General features: G+C 36.7%; 1 protein-coding gene across 4 annotated transcripts in view; it reads right to left on the minus strand.

The window, feature by feature from the left end:
• The window catches only part of USP9X (ubiquitin specific peptidase 9 X-linked), a 177,610-nt gene that overhangs the window by 142,014 nt on the left and 12,541 nt on the right, over positions 1 to 23,055 (minus strand). For all 4 annotated transcript variants that reach the window (XM_072615149.1, XM_072615148.1, XM_072615147.1 and 1 more), the window contains exons 2-4: positions 14,440 to 14,585; positions 12,402 to 12,481; positions 9,193 to 9,305 (exon numbers count right to left, since the gene is read on the minus strand). In XM_072615149.1, the coding sequence (XP_072471250.1) occupies positions 9,193 to 9,305; positions 12,402 to 12,481; positions 14,440 to 14,585 (339 nt within the window). The remainder of the gene's footprint in view (positions 1 to 9,192; positions 9,306 to 12,401; positions 12,482 to 14,439; positions 14,586 to 23,055) is intronic.

Consider the following 23,055-nt stretch of genomic DNA (forward strand, 5'->3'; position numbering starts at 1 on the left):
GTTTACTTTTAGTCTTATACATCTAATTATAAGGGCTTTAAAAAAGAAAAGAGGGAAGGGGAAAATTCCCTCCATACCAGAGAGAAGGCACAGGATAGGAAGAACAGCTTCAACTAGATTTTTTGATAGGTGACAAAATCCAAGAAAAAGTAGTAAAATTCATGGTTTCAGAAGTCTAAATACAAAACGTAAACAAACAAGCAAGCTGAACTGAAGGTCAGAAAAATCCTACCTGTTATCTGAACAAATCCCTCCCTGAACACGTTGCCTAAATGTTGAGTACTATAATCAACTTTCTAAGACTGTTTTGTACTTACACTGATCTACATAAAGAAAGAGAGAGAACACAAGGCTCCTGACTGGTAGAATGCCCTCTACCAACGAAACTGAATGGCTGGAGTTGGAAGTGAGACGGTATTGTATCACAGAGCCTTGGTGGGGGGGACTTATGATTGTCTTAAGACTCTAAATAATTTTACTTTAATTCAAAAGAAATGGTATAGTGAAAGGGAGAAGGGGAAGAAGGTGTACAGGAAGAAGTTTGGGAACTAGAGGGAGGAAGCACAGCAATCTGGGAAAGAGATCACAAGGCTGACAAAGCTGCTTTACTGGATAGTGATGTGAAGAGAAAGTATAAGGAAGGGAACTGAAGGGGGACGGAGACTTTCAACTGTGAAACCAACTAGATTTTCTTTTTCAAAAGCAGAAAAGCAAATAATTTCTTTAATAGCCTTAAAATAATTTCACCTTTCAAAAGGTAGAGGAACCAACCAAAGGAAATTCTATTCTGGATATGGTTCTCTACAATATGAAAACATGGCTTGATAGTATGAAAGTGATGGGGAACCTTCACAAAGTCTATCTAGGAGAATGGAGTAACCTTCCTGAAGTTTGTCACAGAAGGGAAGAAAGCTGAAAATAGTATGGCATGAACCCAAGATTTTATTTTTAAAGATTTTGGGGAAAATAGACGAAAAATTCCATAATTCCACAATCAATCCAGAAGAGATCTAAAGCTCTTGGAAATGAAATTCTGATAAAAGAAATTCCAACGAGGAAAGAAAAAAAGAAAGTGTCCTAAAGATACTAATGTGAACTCACCCATAAGCATAAGATGTTACACACACACCCACACCCACACACGCACACACGCACACACACTGGAACACAAGTAACAGAAAATGAACACAAACATACAGCACAGGAGTGTCAAAACAAAGAATGAAGTGCAGAGAAAACAGCTAAGTTAAGTAAAATGTGCTTTTGTTTTTTGGTATCCTCTTCCAAAAAAAGGGAAGAAGACCCCTGCTCAGGGTGGTTATAATCAAGGTTGGAAGAGCTGCTCAATTCTGATCTGGCTTCTTCTTTCTCTGCCAAGAATAATGACCTCTGGACTGGAAAGGATAGAACAAAAAAGAGTTAATATGAAGTTGATATGCAAGCTAATTAAGGAGATGGTAAGAGCTCTTAATGAGTTCCAGTCACTTTACGCAAAGGACAACATCTTGAAAGGGCTGAAAGAACTGATGTGTGTGACTGGGAATGAAAATGACTGGTCTAAAGAAATGCACATGTTCAGATTTCCAAAAATAAGAGAATGGACTGTGCCAACTACAGATTAATATGCTTGATTTCAAACACAAAATTAAAGAGATGATTAATGAACACCTGGAAAAGGAAGCAGTAATCAGCGGTAAGCAGTATAGGTTCATCCAGAACAGGTCATGTCGGACTAACCAGGATTCCTCTGACAGGTTTACTAGTCAAGGTAGTTTATGAAAACTCGATGGAAATGTGGTAGAAAATAGTTTTCATTTTAGCAAAGCATTTGATTAAGTCTTTCATTATATTCTATTAGAAAAGATGATTAAGAATGTTTTGTGTTGCTACTAACTTTTCTATTTTATTTTTCACCAGTACAAAGCATGCTGGATGATGATTAATGCTTTATAGAATAGTATGGAATCTGCTAAAGCTAAGACCCCTTCACTCCTACTTTATTTTTTTAAATAACTTCCATTGAGAGTCTCAATCTCTGGTCCTCAAAATGAACATTATTTACTTTGTCTAGTTGTATAAAGTAACTCTCCAGAAATCTGATTGGAATGGCACTAAATCTTTAAGTTAATGTAGGCACTCCCTCCCACTATTTCAGCATGGCATAGCAAAGGATAATGAGTTTTCCCAAATAATGAAGTCTTTTTTATTTTTGTAAAGTGTATTTCAATTATATTTATTGAAGTGTTGAGTATGTGTTTGTATGTTACCTCCCAAATACCCATATAAGTTTTATAGTTATTTTTAAGGGATTTTTTTTTCCTATATTCTTCTGAAAAGTCTGATGATATGAGGTTTGTTATATAGTCTGCTATTTTAATTTAATAAAGTAGTTTCAATTAATTTTAAAATTGAATTTTTAGAGTTTCCTAAGTAAATTATCATATGATAGACCACAGATTTTTTTTTTTTTTTGCTTTTAAAAATATATATTTTCAAAAATTTAAGTCATTCTCAATTGACTTGTATAATTTGGTTGAAATAGGGATTGGTATCAGCACCTTGAATACATTGGCATAGTGAACTCCCAAGGGAGGAAACTCCCTCTACCAAGGCAGGCCAGCACTTTTCTGAAACTTCCAATCTTAAGAAAGTTGCCTGGAATATGAAGGGACTTGCCAAGGGTCCCATAGCCACAAGTGTCAGAGGTAGGATGGAACTCAGGGACAGACCATAGATTTTAAAAGCGAAAGTGACTTTACACTTTATCTAGGTTCAATTCCTTCATTTTATCGATGAGGAAACTGAAGCCAAGCCCACCATTATACAAGGAACATGTGGCAGAGCCAGGATCTCAACCCAACTATGTCTTCAGATACTCTTTTCAGGGCTCTTTTCACTATGCCGTGTAGCTTACTTCCCAAAGAAGGAATAGTGGGTGTATATGTGTGTGTGCATGCACACATGCATTGCCACAGGCACACAGGTATGATATTCACGCACAAATAATTATGTTTAAAATCTCAACCATACAATCATTGCAATATACTAACAGATTTATAGTATGGGATAAAAAATCTTAGAGTACAGTATGAAAACTTTACAAAGATAGTAATTAAACAATCCTATTTTTTCCTTTTGCCTTAAACTTTTTACTCTCTTTTTTTTCCTGGACTTCCTTGTTGCTCTTTTTTACACAGATGTAGCTAATGTGCAAATTGTTATTGTATCCTCAAGTTAACAAATTTCCTAAGTCTCCATTTCTTTGCACTCTTCCTGTCTGTCATTTTTATGGCACAAAATAATTCCCATACATTAATTATGTTACAATTTATTCAGTCACTTGTCAATCATATGATATATGGGTTATTTCTCGTTTTCTGCTTTCATGAATAATGCTATTAGGAATATACTGACATAAACAGATATATTGTTCCTGGTCAGAACATTCTTGGGAGACATGCGGCCTAGGTCTACCGCTGCATCAATGTGTATGAACAGTTTTGTAAATTTCATTCTATGATAATACTTCCCCAAAAAGAATACCTGAAATTCATAGTGCATCAGTAAAAAATGCAGCTACTTCTCCACAGACTCAACAAAACTTATTATCATTTAAAATTAATTTTAACAATTATAACCATAGTTACTAATGGTTTACAAAATGGAACCTCAGAGTTTTTATTCTTTGTTGTTCTTAACAATTTGTGATTATCCATTCAACAACTGTCTATTCATATCACTCTGACTACTTGTCTACTAAGGAATGGCTTTTGCTCTTATAAATTTGTTATAGACTAGACATAAAACTTATTCAAAAATTATTTAAATCAAAGTGGACTTCTTTACCATGAGCATGGCTTTTCATTGTGCAACAGCTAATCAAATCTATTTGTTTTGACTATTTCTTCTATCTCCTGAATACAGAAAAATGTTTTCACCTTTCTACAATAGTGACAGATAGATTCAACTTATTTTTAATAATTTGGTTATCTGAGTTTATCAGATTTGCTGGGAGAGATAAAATCCCCCCTCCCCCACTTTGAGACTTTTTACTCAATTTCCACAATAAATTTTATAAAATAGTGAATTCCTTCCTGGTTGTTTTGAGGTCTTGGAGTAATCAAAACAATTTACTGTCTGCATGTTGTAACATTCTGAATTAGATGCTGTTTCAACGAATTTTTTGGTGCAAATGCAGAGAATTTTGTCACCTGTTTAGCCATATTTTCACCTTTCAATTTGTTATCTTTATCATGCTATAACTATCATTTCTAGGACTATAAAAAATAATAGCTGCAGTAAGTTTTTCTCCATTAATAATAATAAAACTGATTCATTTTTGGTAGATACTATTTATCGGAAACTTGGACTCAGTCAAAAAGCTGCACCCAAGGACTTAGAAGGCCACATGTGGCCTCGAGACCACAGGTTCCCCACCCTTTGTCTGTAAGATTCCCCATCCCAAAATAAGAAGCCTGGGATACAAAGGAAAGAATTCTTTTCTCTCCTTTGGGCAGGAAATTAAAGTTATATGAAATAAGGCAAGTGGTGATATGGACCATCACCCTTACTATGTGGACTACAACACAGTAATACTATGTTACCGAGTCCTGCATATAAATTTTGATATTAAGTTTAATGTGATAAATCTGGTACTTCTAAATTGCCACTGTCTAAGAGAAATGTTCATATCATTCTTTGGCATTTAAACCAATCTAGACTTGCTTGCCTTTGATGAGAGGAAAAGGTCCTACAAATTCTTAGGCTCAATGGCCTGTATTTAAAATCCTCAAATAGCTGCTACTCTTTTCTGCTTCTCTAACTGATACTACTTGTACTCTTGCCCTGGTGGTTGAGTTTCTAATTCCATTTGGTTTATTGTGGCAGCAAAGACACATGGGGGAGTAGAGGTGGGAGGCATTATTGTTCGGTGGGGGTGTTGTTGAGAATGCAGTTGCTCTTTCCAATAAGGACGCAGAGGAATTTGCCTAGATCTCTACGGGGGAATTACCTATGGTACAGAACGACCCCCTAGAGAACTTTTGCGTGCCCTGGGTAGAAAGGGACACTTTTGTCCAAATGCCAGTTGGAAGGTCACATGAATGAGGAAATCAAGGCAGCATTTGCAGCCAGGACAATTTTCTCATCTGAGAAAGGGATAAGTTCCTAGTAAAGCACACACTCCAAATTCTGGCAGGGAGAGCTCCAAGTCATTTGGAAAGCTCATTGTGGACTAGGTTTCCCCATGAAATGGAAGTTAGTTTTCTTTACCTGTTTTTGCTTTTTTGCTTCTAGATTGAAAAGGGCCCTGGAAAGCTAAGGAAACAAATATATTGACAAACTATGAAATGTTCCTTGTTTTGTGACTCCGCAACACTTTGTGTTTGAGGATAACTGTGAGAATATATGTATGATCATACAGCATTGGCAGTTTTGAGACCTGACTGCAAGAAACTGGAGTAACAAAGTGAATGGAAATTATTTATTCCTCCCCAGAGAGCACAAAAGAACTCTATTGAATTTGGAACAAGAAGGACTGTGTTTACCAAAAAAAAAAAAAAAGCGTTCATGCTGTAGACTACAATTCTAAAACAGGACAAAGTGTATAAGGGCACATTTAAAGCATGTTCAGATGGCCTAACACTTGGTTTCCCTGTGCCCCCTATCACGTGCCCTTGCCAGGTGGCCAACACATGCATTAAAGCCATGGTGAAACTGGAGCCAGGATACCAGGTAGGATGTTGTAACCAGCTAGCCTGATAGGGAAACCCTAAAATGACTAGGAGCTGAAACTTCAGGGAGGGTTTTGGACTTGGAACCGGGACTGTGCTCTACAGAAAAGAACCAAATTAACCCATTTATATATTTGTTTTATACTCTGGAAGTAAATATTTCTTTGTCAAAGCCAATCTACCAATGTTTAAATGGAGCTGGGGTACAGGGGAAACTCTTCTAGAATTAAGGAAATACAATTAGTGAGATACTGAAGACTTTTGCAGAGAGTCCCCCCAGGAAACCCTGGGGGAGGGCTGAAATGTAACATACCTGGCCTTCAGGCAACAGGGGCCAAGGTGGCTAGTTTTAAATGTGGGACCTTATCTGGGATAAAAATGAGTCTTTGGATTTTTTGTGGATCCCTAGAGATTCTATGCTTACTATTTATTTTAGATAACCCTAGAATATTAGATCCTAGAGAAACTGAGCAAAAAAATTTTAGGCAGTGTATAGTCCATTTTTTCCCCAATGAGCACTCTCAAACTAATTCTATAAATTTCATTTGTTGATTCTATGATACTTTTAAATTATTGAATGTATGTATTTATGTATTGATTTGCTGATATATTACTGAATTCGATAAGCAAATTTAAATGTAGTAAATTTAACGTGAGAAATCTGTAATTACTATTGTCTAGCAGAGACATTCATACTGTTCTCTGGCATTCAAACTGACCTAGACTGCTTGACAACAGTAACTGGGCTCTAGGTCGTCTGTATATATGCTTTGTACCTCTGAAGTAGATATTTCCTTGTAAAAACCTGTATAAATGAATGAGTCAAGAAATGAAGAAATAAATCTGACCTGGTCATAGTAAACTCTAGATATGTTGCTAGAGTTTCTTCATTAATTTGGGGGGCATTATGAGAAGTGCAGAATCATATAGCCTGGTATGTAGTGTAGAGATAAATAAATGCTAATAAAAGAAGTCTGAACTTAGTAAACAATAAGGATCCATTGAAAATTTCTCATTGCATAATAATATAAGGTCTCTGAAGGTCAAAAGAAAATATATTCTAGGAATAAAACAAAATCAAACCTGAAAGAAGTAAAAAGACCTAGCAATCAGTCAACAAAACTCAAGCAGAAAATAAGGCTGTATTAGGGTGGTAATAGGAGGACAAGATTTAAAAAAAAAAAAAAAGGTGACATGGTGGAAAATGAATGAATGGAACTGATAAGTGGAGAGGATGGGTAACAGAAAATTAAAGAGTAACAACAAAAGTTCTAAAAGGGAAAGTGGGTACATGTTTTGCAGTGTCACTGACAAAAGTAAAGCCAGAAGAAGGAGGGGCAGAATCTCAGTTAAAATGTTATTATCTACTGTACAAATAGCTAACAATTCATACAGTGCCTTAAGTCATCAAGGAAGAACAGTTAAAATTTACTTAATAAACAATTGCCAACAGTATGACCTGGCCTTCATATTTTACCTTCATGATAGCTCTGAGGTGCAATTATTGTCCCACTTCACAAATGAGGCCACTGAGGCCTAAAGAGGTTAAGTAACTTGCACAAATTCACACAGCTTGCAAGTGTGAGGAAGAATGTGAACTCAGATCTTTCTGACTCCAAGTCTGGCTACTCTATCTCTTACACCACCCTACCTGCCAATATAGAAAAGATTTGTGATTTCATCAGTGTGGTTGTTCCACCAACGGTAATCCAGATGTAATCACTAGGAGATCAAAGGATAAAGAGGAGAAAGGGAAAGAAAAGAGGAAGTTCCTAACAGTGTAAGGCTCTGGGCTAAGTGTTTTACAATTATAATCTCATTTGTTCCTCACAACAACCCTGGAAGGGAGGTGCTATTATTATCATCCCAATTTCTTCCTCCATTGGTAAACTGAGAATTAGATGACCTCTAACTAAGTAGTTCTATTATCTATAAATTTAATAGATAGGAATTTACCTGAGGCACAAAAAACCTAAATGGTTTGGCCAGTGTTATTCCCATACCAGGATCACAGATATAATAGTATAAGAGGAGGGATAGGTCTTCTTATCCCAAGGCCAATCCTCTAGGCATGCTGCCTCCATATATATTAAGCCAGAAATAATGAGCCTCCCACCCCCTACCCACCCCAAACACGATTCATTCCCAAATACCTACCATACCGTAAATTAGCCCAAACCAACAACCACACCCTTCCCTCCCCCCCCTTCCCCCCCCCCCCCCCCCCAAGACAACCAATTCAAGTAGAACACGTTTAATTTAAGATAATCAGTAGCAGGCCCTCGTTGTGGAGATGGTCTCACTAGAGATGGGTATCTGGGCAATGGCAAAGAGATCAGGGCTAAAAATACAGAATATGGAGACATCTGCGGAGAAGTGAAAAATGAAACTGCATAAGGGAAGGACACCGCCAATGGACAACATGTACAAAGAAAATAAAAGGCTGAACAAAGAACGCTGTGGGAACATTAATCTTTGAGGGTCAAAAAATAAGCCAGCAAAGCCAGTGATTTGACACAAGTATGGTATCTCTGAAGCTAAAGGAGAAGAGAATAACCACAAAGAAGGATGGTTGTAGAGAAGTCAAAGGCATTATTCACTGACTAGATCACCAGTGACCTTTGAGGAAGTCATTTCATTAGCACTAAAAATGAAAGCCAGATTACAAAAAGGTTGAGGACCAAGTAGCTAAGGAAGAAATAGAAAAAGGAAAAACAAAGAAGATAACTAAACAACTTTTCTATGCAAGAATAGAGTACACAAGGGAAACCCTTTTGTGTAGGATTGCCTATTTACAGGAAACAAAAGGAGCCAATGGAAATGGAAAGAGTGAAAGTGCAGGGGAGGTAAGATCCGAGAATAAGAGTCCTAGAAAAGGGAGGAAGAGCACAGAATGAAGGGCAATGTAAAGTGCTAGTTCCTGGAAAGGAGTATACTGGGAAAGAAGGATAAGGAGATTCACTTTTCTGGGGGTGATGATGTTGTAAAGTTTTAAGAATTTTAAAAGGGAAGGAAAGGCAATTTCTGGGTTATGATGACTGCAATTTTCTCAATGTAAAAAAAAAGGAAGCTAAAACACCTGCTATTAGTGTGGAGGAAAGAGATATAGCTGAAGGTTTTAAGTGAGAGGAAAAGGTATGAAAACGTCCATATGTGAAGTAAGACATTAAGATTAAAGGAGGAGGAGGACTAACAAGCAGTAGGACAGTCAAATCTAGTGAGTGATTTCATTATCTTTTTCAGGAGCCTAGGAATAGAGAAATTTGATAGGGCTCTGACCTCAGGATGAAAGAGTAGCAGAAACAGAATGGTAGGTGAAGGGATAAGGGATGTAAAGCTAAGGGACAGAATCTTAATGCTAGACCTTCATACTTTCTTAATTCTGCATTTTCTCAAAATTTTACACAAAGATCATTGCCAAGAATTCACACGGCTTTCACAGATTAAATGCAAAACTCACATGAATTTCAAACTTCCAGCCGCTCACGGCCTCATCCGTAAGGATTTTAGTGAAAGATATTGTTAGCCCATCTCGGAAAAAACGTTGACATGCTTCACTTTTAACATCAAGACCTATGGGAGAAACCAGAAAAGAAATAAAGCTTTGTTTACATAATAATAGCACCTCCCATGCTTATCACTGACCTGAACTAAAATCATTCAGGTGGTTAATAAATCAATAGTTCAATGAATTAAAAATAAAGGAAACACACTACATTACAAAAGTCTTCTCCAAACGTTAAAATTAAAAAGCAAAATGACTGGTGTTTTTTTAAAGTGTGGAAAGCCCAAAAGTTAGCTTGATTTAACCACTTTATCATCAATGGATTTTAAAAATAAATTCATATCCCTAAGTCTCCATTTATAAATAACAAAGAAATAGCAAATGGTTGATGTATGAATAATGCTGTTTCCCTTGTCTTCTCTTTTCCTGAGTTCAGATACCATCTAGAACTCTCCATTAGTCAAATCACAGCCCCAGTGTCAGCCAAGGATCATGTGTGTTATGGTGGGTTGGTGTAGCAGAAGTTGTGATGAGAAAAACTGAGAGTGTCTTTCCATCCCTCACTGCTTCCCAAAAGGAGCACCTCCCACCTCCACATTAGTTCCTTTGCTTATAGCATCCTTCCAAACTTGAACCCAGAGCCTCACATCCCAAAACACAGCTTCCTGTCCAGGATAAGTAAAGTGTGATTTTCCTTTCAAATATACCTGTTATTAAAAAAAAAAAAAACCTATGGCTTTAGTATCTATGTCCTATACATGACTATCTTCTCTTTGAGAAATTTGCTATTTTCCTTTTATTTGCTAACAGTTAAAAGAAGTAAAAGGAAAAAGGGCAAAGGAAAGGAGAAAACCATTAAGCAACCAGAAGAAGCTTTTGTATCTAATTTCTACAGTAAGCCTAGTCAAAAGCAACTGATGGATGCAGTTGCTGCAGCGACTTTAAAGAATCATTTTATAGAAGAGGAACCTGAGTAGGCTCAGTGACTTCCCCAAGGTCACACAGTTAGTGATCATCAAGGGCCAATCTGAGCTGAGGTGGACCCCAAGAAAAGGCCCTTTACATGCACCACACTAACCCACAGAAAGTGTACAAGTGGGCTTATCCTTGGGAAAGCTGGAAAACAATGCTCTTCATTCATTCAATAAGCATGTATTATTAAAGACCTACTATGTTCCAGGCACTGGGACAAATACTACAAGAGAAGCCAAGATAGTCTGTACACATAAGGAGCAATGATTAGGGAGTGGCCTAAACTTGCATGAACTCTGAAGAAGGTGGTCTCCTTCACTCCTGCCTCAGCAGTCATCTCAAGCCAGGAGAATTATTATCACAACCAGCTTAGATCCGAGAACATCTACTACGGCTACAGTGGATAGAAAAGTTGAGTTTCTGGATCTTAACACAGTACAGGTGAGGGATGAAAAAACATATTTTGCAATATAAGTAAATTAAAATGATAATTGATCTACTGCTATTATACACTATACAATACTTTCTGGTGAAAAATCATTTGAATGGAATTTTTGAAGTCATATAAGAGCCTTAAAACCACATACAGCATTATTTCCTATAGTAAAATAGATGGTGTTTGGGCTATTAGGGCACTACAAAACATCACATTTATTCATTATTCACATCACAAAGTGTTAGAGAAAATTACAAATGAACACAACCCTATGCTAAGTTGGCACTGCTTGACAAAGTAAGTCAAGTTTTATAGTAATGATTTTCTTTGAATTTCATAGGTATTAATATACTCTCTTCATCAGTGCAAACTGGCATCTTCTCTGCCATTTATAGTCCTAGAAGGTAAACAGTGTGGGGACACTGAGAGTTAAGCAACTTCTCTAGAGTCACACAATCAGTTTGAGTCAGAAGAAGGACTCAACCCAGGTTTTCCTGGCTCCAAGGCTCAGTCCGTATACACTAAGGCACATGGATTCCAAGACTGTAACCAGTTGTTAGATCAGTAGTAGTCACTTTGACAACTTGCTCCAATAGAAATGACCTATTACAAGCAGTTTCATATTGATAATTTCCTTTAAATCATATATATATAGGTAATTTTGCACTAAACACTTTATTTGTCTATTAGCCAGTAAAAATGTGAACAAAATCATGCTCGTTTGGCTGTACTTCTCTGCTCTTCTGTTTTTGTTTGCTTACTTGCTTCACATATTTCTAGTGTTAAAAATAGCAATAGAGAGCAGTATACTTCTTCAAAGTACAACATCCTTGAATAAACCAGAAGCTAAAAGATGAAAAAACAATGAGGCCACCTACTCAGTGTTATATTTGGACATAATATTTGTGTACAATTCTATGCATATGAAACATTGCTGGTATCTATTCTTTTAAAAATATATGAAACAGTATTTTTCAACATAGAAATTCCAATTCTACCTCAAACTAAATCCTATGTAGTAAACTTAAGAGTTACAAAGCTGACCTGTTATATAAAAAAACAAAAAAAAAATATAGGCAATACGGGCTTTCTGGATTTGCTTTCCTTATTTTATGAAGGGCCTCTCCTCTCCCCCAGATCCCATTAAAAGAAACTGTTTTAATTACCAAGTTTTTGCTGTAATATAATAACATGAACCAAACCAAAAAAAGGAGATGTGTATATATGCAAATAAATTAACTATTTGTATCAATGAAACCATGTTAATATTCATATTATTTCGTCTCACAAATGACAATAATAATTTAATGAACAAAGAGGAAAAGGTAAACTCATTTGATTTACTATTATTTTAGGTAGTCATAGAATAATTCCAAACCATTTCATCCTGTAATGAAAAATTTCCAGATTATACTACAGAAAAAGTGTAAATTAATTTGGGGGAGAGGAGGAAAGTAGATCTGAGGTCATATTGAAAAAAAACAAAACACAGAAGCTCAATGCTCCTAATTTTTAAGATGGCTGCTAGTGAGTTTATTACTTCGGATTTTAAGAAGATACAGCTTCAAATTCCATTAGGAAAAAGCATTATAAATAAACACACACACACACACACACACACACACACACACACACACACACACACACACACACACACACACACACACACACACACACACACCCCCCAAAGTCTTCAAAGTGACAGACATTTTAGTAGTACACATTTTATTAAGCACTGATAATACTGATAACTCACCTTTTTTACTAAGATCAATAGCAGCTTCTAAAAGAACTTCTAATTCCCCTTTTGGTAAAACTGGAACCACCCATCGGGGCCTAAGGGTTACAATAAAAGTTTTTCTTTGGTTAGTAGTAAAAAAGGCCTATAAAGAAATGAGCCGTTATAACATTCTCGTTGTCAGAATGGGAATGTAGCTAAAAAATTTTGTAGTCCATTAAATCACACAGTATGGAGGTTGGGAAAACCTACCGTAGTCACCTAGTTCTCTAAGCTATAGAGCAAAAAGTACACTAATAATGACAGAAGAAGAGAATATTAAATTCTACTTTAAACAAGCTTAACGTCATCCAAATGGCTTTTAATGATAAAATATCAGTTAAATGGTGACTTTCAGCTACAAAATACAAAGATAACCTAGTTATATGTTCAGGTGTAATATTCCTACTACTGAAAAAGATGTATTTGTTAGAAATATCAATACCAGAAATAGAAGTGATAAATAGATACGGAGCTGCATTCAAATACAGACTCCTCTGTAAATATTCATCAGGCACCACCTCTTTCTCAAAAAGGTAAAGTGTCATCCCTGCCACTCAGTGATGGCACATTCATACCTGTAAAGGTACTACCCAACTAGTAGTTTAGATGACATGACCTAGGTGGCACTTGCCATTCCAAAGAATTACACAGTTTGAGCACATGGGTGTCCCATCCCAAACAGACAATATGGGATATAATGGAGGGATTACTAGATTTCAAATAAATTGAGAGAAATGGACCTGGTACAACAAATCTGCCCCTTGGTGGCTTCGAAGCAATTCAAATAACCACTCTGGGTTCTATTTTTTCCACCTGTAAAACTGAATAACACCTACCCTACCTCAAGGCTTTTGAGAGGATCAAAATCAAATAAATGTGTGAAAGCAGATGATTAACCATACATCACTAACATATTTTACATTATTTCTTCTCCCATCTGATTTATTACTGTTTTGCTCCTCCCCTCTCCTAAAAACACCTTAATCTCAATGTCATTTCTCCAAAGTAACTATTTAACAGCTAAATGAAAAAGGAACAAGGTGGAATAAGATACACAGAAAAGAGATGCTATAAATGAAGAAGAGGCTTGGGGATGAGGGGAATGTACCAGGGTGAGGAAGGACAGTGGTCCTAAAAAAAGAAGAGAATATATTAAGATTAACTACTCCCAGATGAGCCTACTTTGCGAAATGTCCCCAGGAAGGTTGAGAGATCTAGATCAGCACATAGGATTAGAAATTAAGACTAAGAAATTCATACTGGACCCCACTCAAGTAACTGCACCCACTCTATGGATCGCTCAAACTTTGCTCTAGACAGGTACAATATTTCGGCCCAAACTTTCAAGCAAGCCTGAGAATCTCATGTATCATGCCAACTGGAACAAAATGCCAAAAGCCCTCCATTGACAGAGAGGCTTTTAAGTACTAGGCCTTGAACTTTGGTTCAATAGCAAGGGCAACATTCATTCATATGCAAAGCTTTTCCCCTTTTCTTGCTTCAAGAAAGAAAAAGCAAACAAACCAAATGCCCAGATGATTACATTAAAAACTCACCGACATTAGTACAATGTAGGCAATGACCAAAATGACAAACATGTAGAGGAGGGAGGACAGAAGAAACAATAGTGGAAAGACTTCTTAGGGAATCATAACTAACAACACACAATTCTCTGTTTCTTCTGATTATTTTCTCATATGCTCTTTTTAACTAGTATATACATAGATACATACATACATGTACACAAACATACATGCATATATATAGATATATAAAATAGAGAGAGAGAGAGATAAATAGAATTATTAGGAATAAGGGAAGATTTAGGGGGAATATCTACTGCCATCTGATTTGATTTTTCTATCTTGAAGAACAAGTCACAGTACCATTATATTTTTCCATGAACCCCTGGAAACAAGAACTGCTAACTCTGGCTCAAGCTTAAATGCCAAATGATAGTATGAAACAATGCCAAACTTCAAAATTCTGTATGTAAGTAAAAATAAAAACTAACCTGTTGATCATGTCATCCAACTTTGCCAGGTCAGTATGGGGAAATGCAGGTTCCTCATCTTCAAGCTGGGGTGGGGCATCACCTTGACCCTGTTCATCAGGAGGTGTTGCTGGGGAGTTCTCATTAGAAGAATCAGGCGATGAAGTCTTAATTTGAAATGAAAATTTCAAGATTTAATTTATAGACCATAAATACAGAACATCAATAAGAAATCATATGTAATTCTAAGTTTATGAATTCCTTTTAACTTATAATCTTGTGCTGTACTACTATAACAATGTGATATTGATTTCCATACAGATTAATTATACTAAATTATAAGATACTATGAGGACACATTTTGTGTGAAAAATTAGATGGTTAGTATAGTTAGGAGTTAATTGCATTTTTTGCAATTTAAAGTTCTCAACTCTCTATTTTTAAATCTACAAGTAACCACAATTTAACAAATTACATACAAATAAAAACTCCACTCTAATTTAATAAGGGACATTTAATCAAATAATATAAAGGGGGGGACCTGAAATGTGTTCAATTTTGTCAAACTGAATTGTCACTCAATTACAACTAAAAGGACTTCAAGAAAATTGCAAGGTTAACAACCTATCAGAAGCAGCTAGGTGGCACAGTAGAAGATCTAAACTCAGGAAAACCTGAGTTCAGACATTTAACTCTCTTTGTGACTCTGTGTTTCTACTTTTAAGGAAAACCACCATATATGCATAGCCCTAGTATGTTAGAACTGGTTGGGGTAGGGAGTGGTGCTTAGATAGTCCGATAGGAAAAAAAAAACAACCAAGGATGTTAAAAAAACAAGTATTTATCCCACTGTAATACCTGTATGAGGAAGGGATTTGTGCCTTCACTTGATCTACTCAAGAACTGGAAGGGAAGATGGAACACGTGTAGGCTAGTATCACAGATAACCAGCAAGCCTATAACCCTATCTCCAGAGGGCCTGACTTCTACTAAGACAGTGTAAGGCAGGGGTGAGGAACCTTTGGCTTCAAGGTCACATGAAGCCCTCAAGTTCCTCAATGTGGCCCTCTGACTGGATCCAAACTTCCCAGAACAAATTTTCCTCATTAGAAAGCCTAGCAGGAGCAGGAGCTTCAGGGAGGCCTTTCTCTGCACCCCCTACTCTGCCCGTGCAGGATATCTACTCTCAAGCTTGATCCTGCTTCCCACTGGTGGTAGGCCCTTCCAGGGCAATATTCTTCCCACCAGGTTATCATTACTGCTCCCTCCATTTGAATGAGAAAGGAGTAGCCAACTACAATTCTCTCAGAAAGATGGAAAACTGTACTATGTACTATCCAGAACCACACCCTCAAGCCCTGCAATCTCACTTTCTGATACTCCTAGGCTTTGCCATATGCCTTAGGACTACTGGGCCTTTCTATCCAGCCTGTGACTTAGAACCTTTCATGTTGTGTTATCTCCCAAATTATTAAATTAATTCTTTAAGAAGAGAACAATTCCATTTTCTATATTAGTATTCCTAATATTTAGCAAAATGCCTAGTATAAAGTGCTTTTAATATCATTAATTTTCATGTCTATGCTGATTATTCTCAATTTTATCTAAGACCTGACCCACATCTCACTGAACATTAGACATTTCATCTGGATGCTCTGTAGTCACCTTAAATGCAACCATGTCCCAAACTACACCCATTATCTGTGCCCTACGCATCGTCCCTTCCAAACTTTCTGACTATTGCTGAGGGAACCACCATTCTCCCAATTCCCCTAGGTTCACAATCTAGGTGTCACCCTTGACTCCTTACTATCTCACCGCCTCCCCTTCCAAACGCTCCCTCCACCCCCATCCATATCCAATCTGTTGCCAAGGTCTGTCGATTTTACCTGAATAATATGTCTTAACTATGTCCTCTTCTCTCCTCTGATGCTGCCAACATCCTGATGTAGGACCTTCCACCCTAATACCTACACTATTTCAATATCCTATTGATTGGTCTACCAGATACAAGTCCATCTCTATTCCAGACCATCTTCTACTCAGTCATCTAAGGAATTTTCCTAAAGCACATGTTACATTCCTTCCCCTCTCACCCACCCCCACACTGTTTCCAAAGAAACTCCAATGGCTCCCTATCACCTCCAAGACAATTTTGAACTCCAAATTTTCTCCCCATCTCTCTCCTCCCCTAATCCACTTTCCATTCCCTTATCCCCATCTTCTCTCTTTTCCTGTAGGGTAAGACAGATTTCTTTACACCATTACCTGTACTTCTTATTTTCCAGATGTACGCAAAAACAACCCTCAACATTCATTCCTAAGACTTTTGAGTTCCAAACTTCTCTCCTTTTTTACCTACCCACACATCCCTACTGAGAAGGCAAGCAATTTAATATAGGCTATATATGTGCAGCTTTGCAAAGAACTTCCATAATAGTCATGTTGTGTAAGACTAAGTATATTTCCCTCCATCCTATCTTTTTGCTATTCTCTTTTGACCTAGTCTCTCTCCAAAAGTGTTTATTTCTAATTGCTCCCCCCTCCCATTTGCTCTCCATTCTATTATCCTCCCCACCCCACTTCTCTCCTTCTCCCCGACTCTCCTGTAGTGTAAGATAGATTTTCATACCAAATTGAGTGAGCATGTTATTCCCTCCTTAAGCCAAATGTGATGTGAGTAAGCTTCACTTTTTCCCTCTCACCTCCCCCATTTTCTTCTCCATTGAAAAAGTTTTTTCTTGCCTCTCTCCATCTTTCCCTTTCTGCTCCCTCTCTCACCCCTTAATTTTATTTTTTTAGATATCACCCATTCCTATTCAACTCACCATGTGTGTGTGTGTGTGTGTGTGTGCACGCATAACCCCTCCAACTACCCAAATACTGAGAAGTTTCAAAAGTTACTAAAACTATCTTTCCATGTTGGAATATAAACAGTTCAATTTTATTAAGTCCCTTCTGATTTCTCTTTCCTATTTACCTTTTCATGCTTCTCTTGATTCTTGTGTTTGAAAGTCAAATTTTCTATTCAGCTCTGGTTTTCACCAAGAATGCCTTGAAAGTTCTCTATTTCAATGAATGACCATTTTTCCCCCTTAAGTATTATACTCAGTTTTGCTGGTTAGGTGATTCTTGGTTTTAATCCTAATTCCTTTGACTTCTGGAATATCACATTCCAAGCCCTGTGATCTCTTAAAGTAGAAGCCGCTAGATCTTCTGTTATCCTGACTGTGTTTCCACAATACTTGAATTGTTTCTTTCTAGCTGCTTGCAATATTTTCTCCTTGACCTGGGAACTCTAGAATTCGGCTACAATATTCCTAGGAGTTTCTCTTCTCAGATCTCTTTCAGGTGATCTGTGGATTCTTTCAATATTTATTTTGCCCTCTGGCTCTAGAATATTAGGGCAGTTTTCCTTGATAATTTCATGACAGATAATGTCTAAGCTCTTTTCTTCATCGTGGCTTTCAGGCAGTCCCATAATTTTTAAACTGTCTGTCTTGGATCTATTTTCCAGGTTTTTCATTCTTTTGGTTTTGTTTTGTAATTTCTTAGTTTCTCATAAAGTCATTAGCTTCCATCTGCTCCATTCTAATTTTTAAAGAACTATTTTCTTCAGTGAGCTTTTGAACCTCCTTTTCCATTTGGCTAATTCTGCTTTTTTTAAAGCATTCTTCTCCTCATTGGCTTTTTAGACCTCTTTTGCCAATTGAGTTAGCCTATTTTTCAAGGTGTTATTTTCTTAGGCATTTTCTGGGTCTCCTTTAAGCTGTGACTTGCTTTTCATGCTTTTCTCGCATCTCTCTTCCCACCTCCACCTCTCTTATTTGATTTTCAAAATCCTTTTTGAGCTCTTCCATGGCCTGAGACTATTGGATATTTATTTTGGAGGTTTTGGATACTTGACTTCCTCTGATGGCATGCACTGTTCTTCCTCATCTGAAAGGATGGAAGGAAATACCTGTTCACCAAGAAAGTAGCCTTCTATAGTCTTATTTTTTTTCAGCATTTTCCCAGCCAGTTACTTGACTTTTGAGTCCTTTGTCAAGAGGAGGGTATACTCTGGAAACTTCTAAGTTCTCAGTTCCTCCAAGGTGGCACAAGCAAGGGAGAGGAGTTTACTTCTCTTGTAGCCTGTGCACTGGTCTGGGAGCAACCAAAAACTTTTCTGCCCAGAATCTGTGAGTAGAATTCCCTCTCTATACCCACCTCCAGCTCCACCATGCCAGCACTTCTCCTCACCCCAGGGTCGCCAGTCAGGGCAGAGATTCTCAGATCAGCCGCTCAAGTCCTCCAGGGACTTTAGGCAGAGAGCTCCAAAACTGGATGCTACAGCTACAGTGGCTGATGCTGGAGGTCCAGTCTGTGTTCCCTTCTTCTGAGTGAAAGAGCTTTCTCACTGATCTTTGAAGCTGTCTTTGGCATTTGTGGGTTTAGCAATCTGGGAACTACTGCTGCTGGTGGCTCTCTGAAGCCTGTTCCAGGTCATGTCCCTGCTGTGCCACGCTAGACCTGACTGGGCTGTGCTCCACTCCGCACCTGGTGCGATAGATCTTTCCTGCTGGTCTTTCAGGCTGCCTTGGCCTGGAAATCTCTTTCACTCTGTTGTTTTGTGGAATTTGTTTAGAGTAATCTTTTACAGGTATTTTATGGGCTATGGGGGAGAGCTTTTACAGATCCATCTTTCTAATCCTCTATCTTGGCTGTGCCCAGTCTTCTTAATACTTTTACAACCCCACCCAACCCCCGGGATACTCTTCAATCCAATGACACTGCCCTCCCCTGAGCTGTTCCTCACTCATGGAATGCTCAGCTAAAATCAATCAATCTATCATTTAAGACCTTAAAGAAAAATAGCTGTTACGTGGAGACCCTAGGAAGATTAGTTTTTATCTATCTAGATGGCTGGCCCTAGAGGCAGGAAACTGATTTCACATCTTGCCTCTGAGAAATGCTAACTGTGTAATCGTGGCCAAGTCACTTGATATCTCAATTAGCCCAGGCAACCAATACATGGAGTTTCTATACCAGCAGTTTCCCATACAGATAACAGATTTGAATGATTTACTCCTCCTTGTCTACCTCCCCTCAAAATTTACTTGACAGAAATTAGGCTTAATATACCAGAAGACTGAAGGAGCATGGATTTTGAGCTGAAAAAGTGCAATGAAGTTGTCCAGTCTAATTACTACATTTTAACATTAAGGAAACTGCAGGCCAGGGAGATGATGAATGCCACACAAGTATCAAATGGTAAGACTATTCGAAGCTAGGTTCTCTACCTCCAAAACCAATGTGGCCTTCTATTGTATCATGTATGTCAATACTACAAATCATAATAAGCTCAAAATGGATATGCAATCTGAATAGTAAAGGTTACATAAAAAATAAGAAGAAAATAAGGTCATACCTACATGAAAAATCTTTACATCAATTATCTGTTATGGATCTGATAACCAATATCCACACAGAATTAACAAAAAATATTATTGATAAATGATCAAAAGATATGAACAGTTATAAAGTCCTGAATGCTTCAACTTCTTATCCTATGGCAGGATTAATCCCTTGCACATCATCTGCTCCTATTCACTTCTTGCTGAGGGTAGCCAAGAGGAAAACAAGAAACTATACTGAGTATGCTATAAATTTTTTAAAATAAATTTTAATTTTAGTTTTTACTCTGAACTTAAAATACTCCCCCAAAGCCTTTCCATACCTTTAAGAATGTGTGCTACATGAAAGTATCAACCTATATTATGTAAACTTTTTCAAGTATATTACTTCAACACAATTTTGAAAACAATCCTGATATCTGCAATTCCTTCTGGTCTTTCTTTTGTTCTTTTATCTTTGGGAGAGGAAGGTATAACGAACCAATCTCTAGCCCACTCTCCCTTTTCACATACCCTCCATAGCAGAAAAAAAAAAATCCCAGTAATAAATATATATTAATAATAAATATATATTAATAAATATATTTATTATATATATATAATAATATATATATATAATAATATATATATTAATAAATATATAATATATTATTTTATATAAATATAAATATAAATATATTTATATAAATATAAATATATTAATTAATTAATAAATATATATATTAATAAATATATTTATTATACCAAAATCAAATACATTCTCACAATGGCCAAGTCCAAAAAAAGCATGCCTCATTTCACATTTTGTATTTGTCACATCATGGTTAGAAGTTTTATTATTGATTTTATGAATTTGGGGTTGCTTGTTTCATTGATCAAATTCCTTAAGTCAAAGTTGTTTTTCATCACAATATTAATATTCAATAAATTGTTCTCCTGCTTCTGTTCTTTTCACTGTAGTTCAATTCATACAAATCTTTCCAAGTTGCTCTAAAATCATCCCGTGTGTCATTTCTTACAGTGTATCATATTAGATCATATTCATATACTATAATTTACCTAGTCACTTCCCAATTGATGGGCACCCATTAATTCTTCTGCACAAAAAAGTAATACTGTAAATATAGGTGACAGATAGATAATACTAATAATAATAATAAGACTCATAATAGATAATACTAAAATTTCCACATCATATGACTCAAAGATCCCACTGCTGGCTATACAAATCACAGACCTCAAAAATAAAACTAGCAAGGGATCACATACGCCAAAATATATATGGCAGCATTATTGTATCAGGAAAAATAAGCAGATGCACATTCATTAGACTGGCTAAACAAAATGTGGTACAAGCATATATTTGAATCTTCCTGAGTACATTTTAAATATAGACAGAAAAGCAGCAAGATAATTTTGTGAACTGATGCAAAGTGAAGCAAGAAAAACCAGGAAAACAATAAACCCAATAAGTACAAAAACATAAATGTAAAGAACAACAACAGCAGACTCTGAGGTCCCTTCTATGGTGAAAGAAAGCAATGATGTTATGAAAATGATCCTCCCTCCCAAATCAAAACTAAATATTATGTAATAATCTTAGAAACCTGTCTTGCTTGTTATTAAATGTCTTTTCTTTATTTATTCATAGCATTCAAGGGATTCAAGGGCACTCCTATGTCACAATGAAGCACAGGATTAGCATTCTATTAGTGAAGGAAATTTGTGATCTATTTTAAAATTCTATGTAGTACAATTATAATACAACAAAAACGTTGTCGGAAGATTTTGTTTAAATAAACACTCATCCACTTTCAACACTTTCTGTTAAAGAGAGCCATTTCAAAAACATAGCCAAATGCATAAAGTTTCATAAAGCATAATGCAAAAAACAACAACAAAAAAAGTGGAGTCTGGGGTTGATGAAACATAATTTGTGGGCATATTTATTTTGGGTGCCATGATAACAAGTTTAATTGGCCATGCTACTTTTCTTGCTAATGTGTTCAACAGAAGAGTTAGTAACCAGTGCATGCTACTTAATTTTCTTAGGACGATATTTTAATTATGTTGCTCCAATTTAAGAGTCTGAAATTCCTTCCTATATTTAATTTGAGCAAAAGTGTATCAGTAACCTACCCCAACAAGACAAAGAAAGAAGCAGAGAAAGAAAAACTCTACATTTTTCCATACTCCTGAGACCTTTATCCTCTTGGCCTACTGCTCATCACACCTTGTCAAACACCAAGCTATATCTCTCCATCATCCTCTGTCTTTGCTTTAATTCATAGGGTACTGAATGGAACTGGAGGAAAAAAAAATCACAAAACTACCCTGGATCCACTACAAATTCATATTATATAATAATCTAATCTGGGCTCTCACTTCAGCAAAGCAATCCTTTTGCATCTCCCTGATTAACTCTCCTTGGGCAGCTAGGTGGCACTGGGGCTATAATACCGGCCTTAAGTCAGAAACTCTTCTTCCATGGTTGCCTCCATTTCTTCTCTTCACATGGGATTCAGCCCTCTTCTTTCTGACTTTCAACCTCACTATTCAACTGAAGATACTACTTTCAGAATCACCAATGATCTCTTTATTAATGAACCTAATGGCCTTTTCTTAATCCTCATCTTTCTTGAATTATCCTTAGCCTTTACACTGTTGATCTTTCTGGAGAGTCTCTCCTTCTTTGAGTTTTTGTGTCATGGTTACAGCTCTCCTGCTTTCTCAGTCTCTTTTGCAAGGTCATCTCAGTCTTGCTAAATAACACTCAGGCTCCTCCATGGTTGAACCCTGGGCCCTTTTCTCCTTCTATATTATTACCATGCTTAATGATGTCACCAGCTCCTCTTGGGTTCAATTATCATCTCCACATAAATAATTCCCAGAATATTATGCCCCTTTCAACCTCTCGTCTGAGTTTCAATCTTGCTGTATCAACTACCTTCTGGATACCTCAAACTGGATATCCCATATGCATCTCATATTCAATTACATCCAAAACAGAACTCATTATCTTTCTCCTCCAAACTTTCCCTCTCTCGTTTTTCCTATTGCTACTGAGGATATCACTATCCTCCCAGTAATAATCTAGATGTCATCCTTCACTTAAACTTATCCCACATATCTCATCCAATCTATTGTCAAGTCTTGTTTCTACTTTTGCCACATTTCTTTTATAGGTAATAAACATTTATTAAGCTCCTCTAAGTGCCAGACACTGTGCTAAGTGCTGGGA

Source organism: Notamacropus eugenii, chromosome 5 (assembly GCF_028372415.1).
Source record: "Notamacropus eugenii isolate mMacEug1 chromosome 5, mMacEug1.pri_v2, whole genome shotgun sequence".
Lineage (NCBI taxonomy): Eukaryota > Metazoa > Chordata > Mammalia > Diprotodontia > Macropodidae > Notamacropus > Notamacropus eugenii.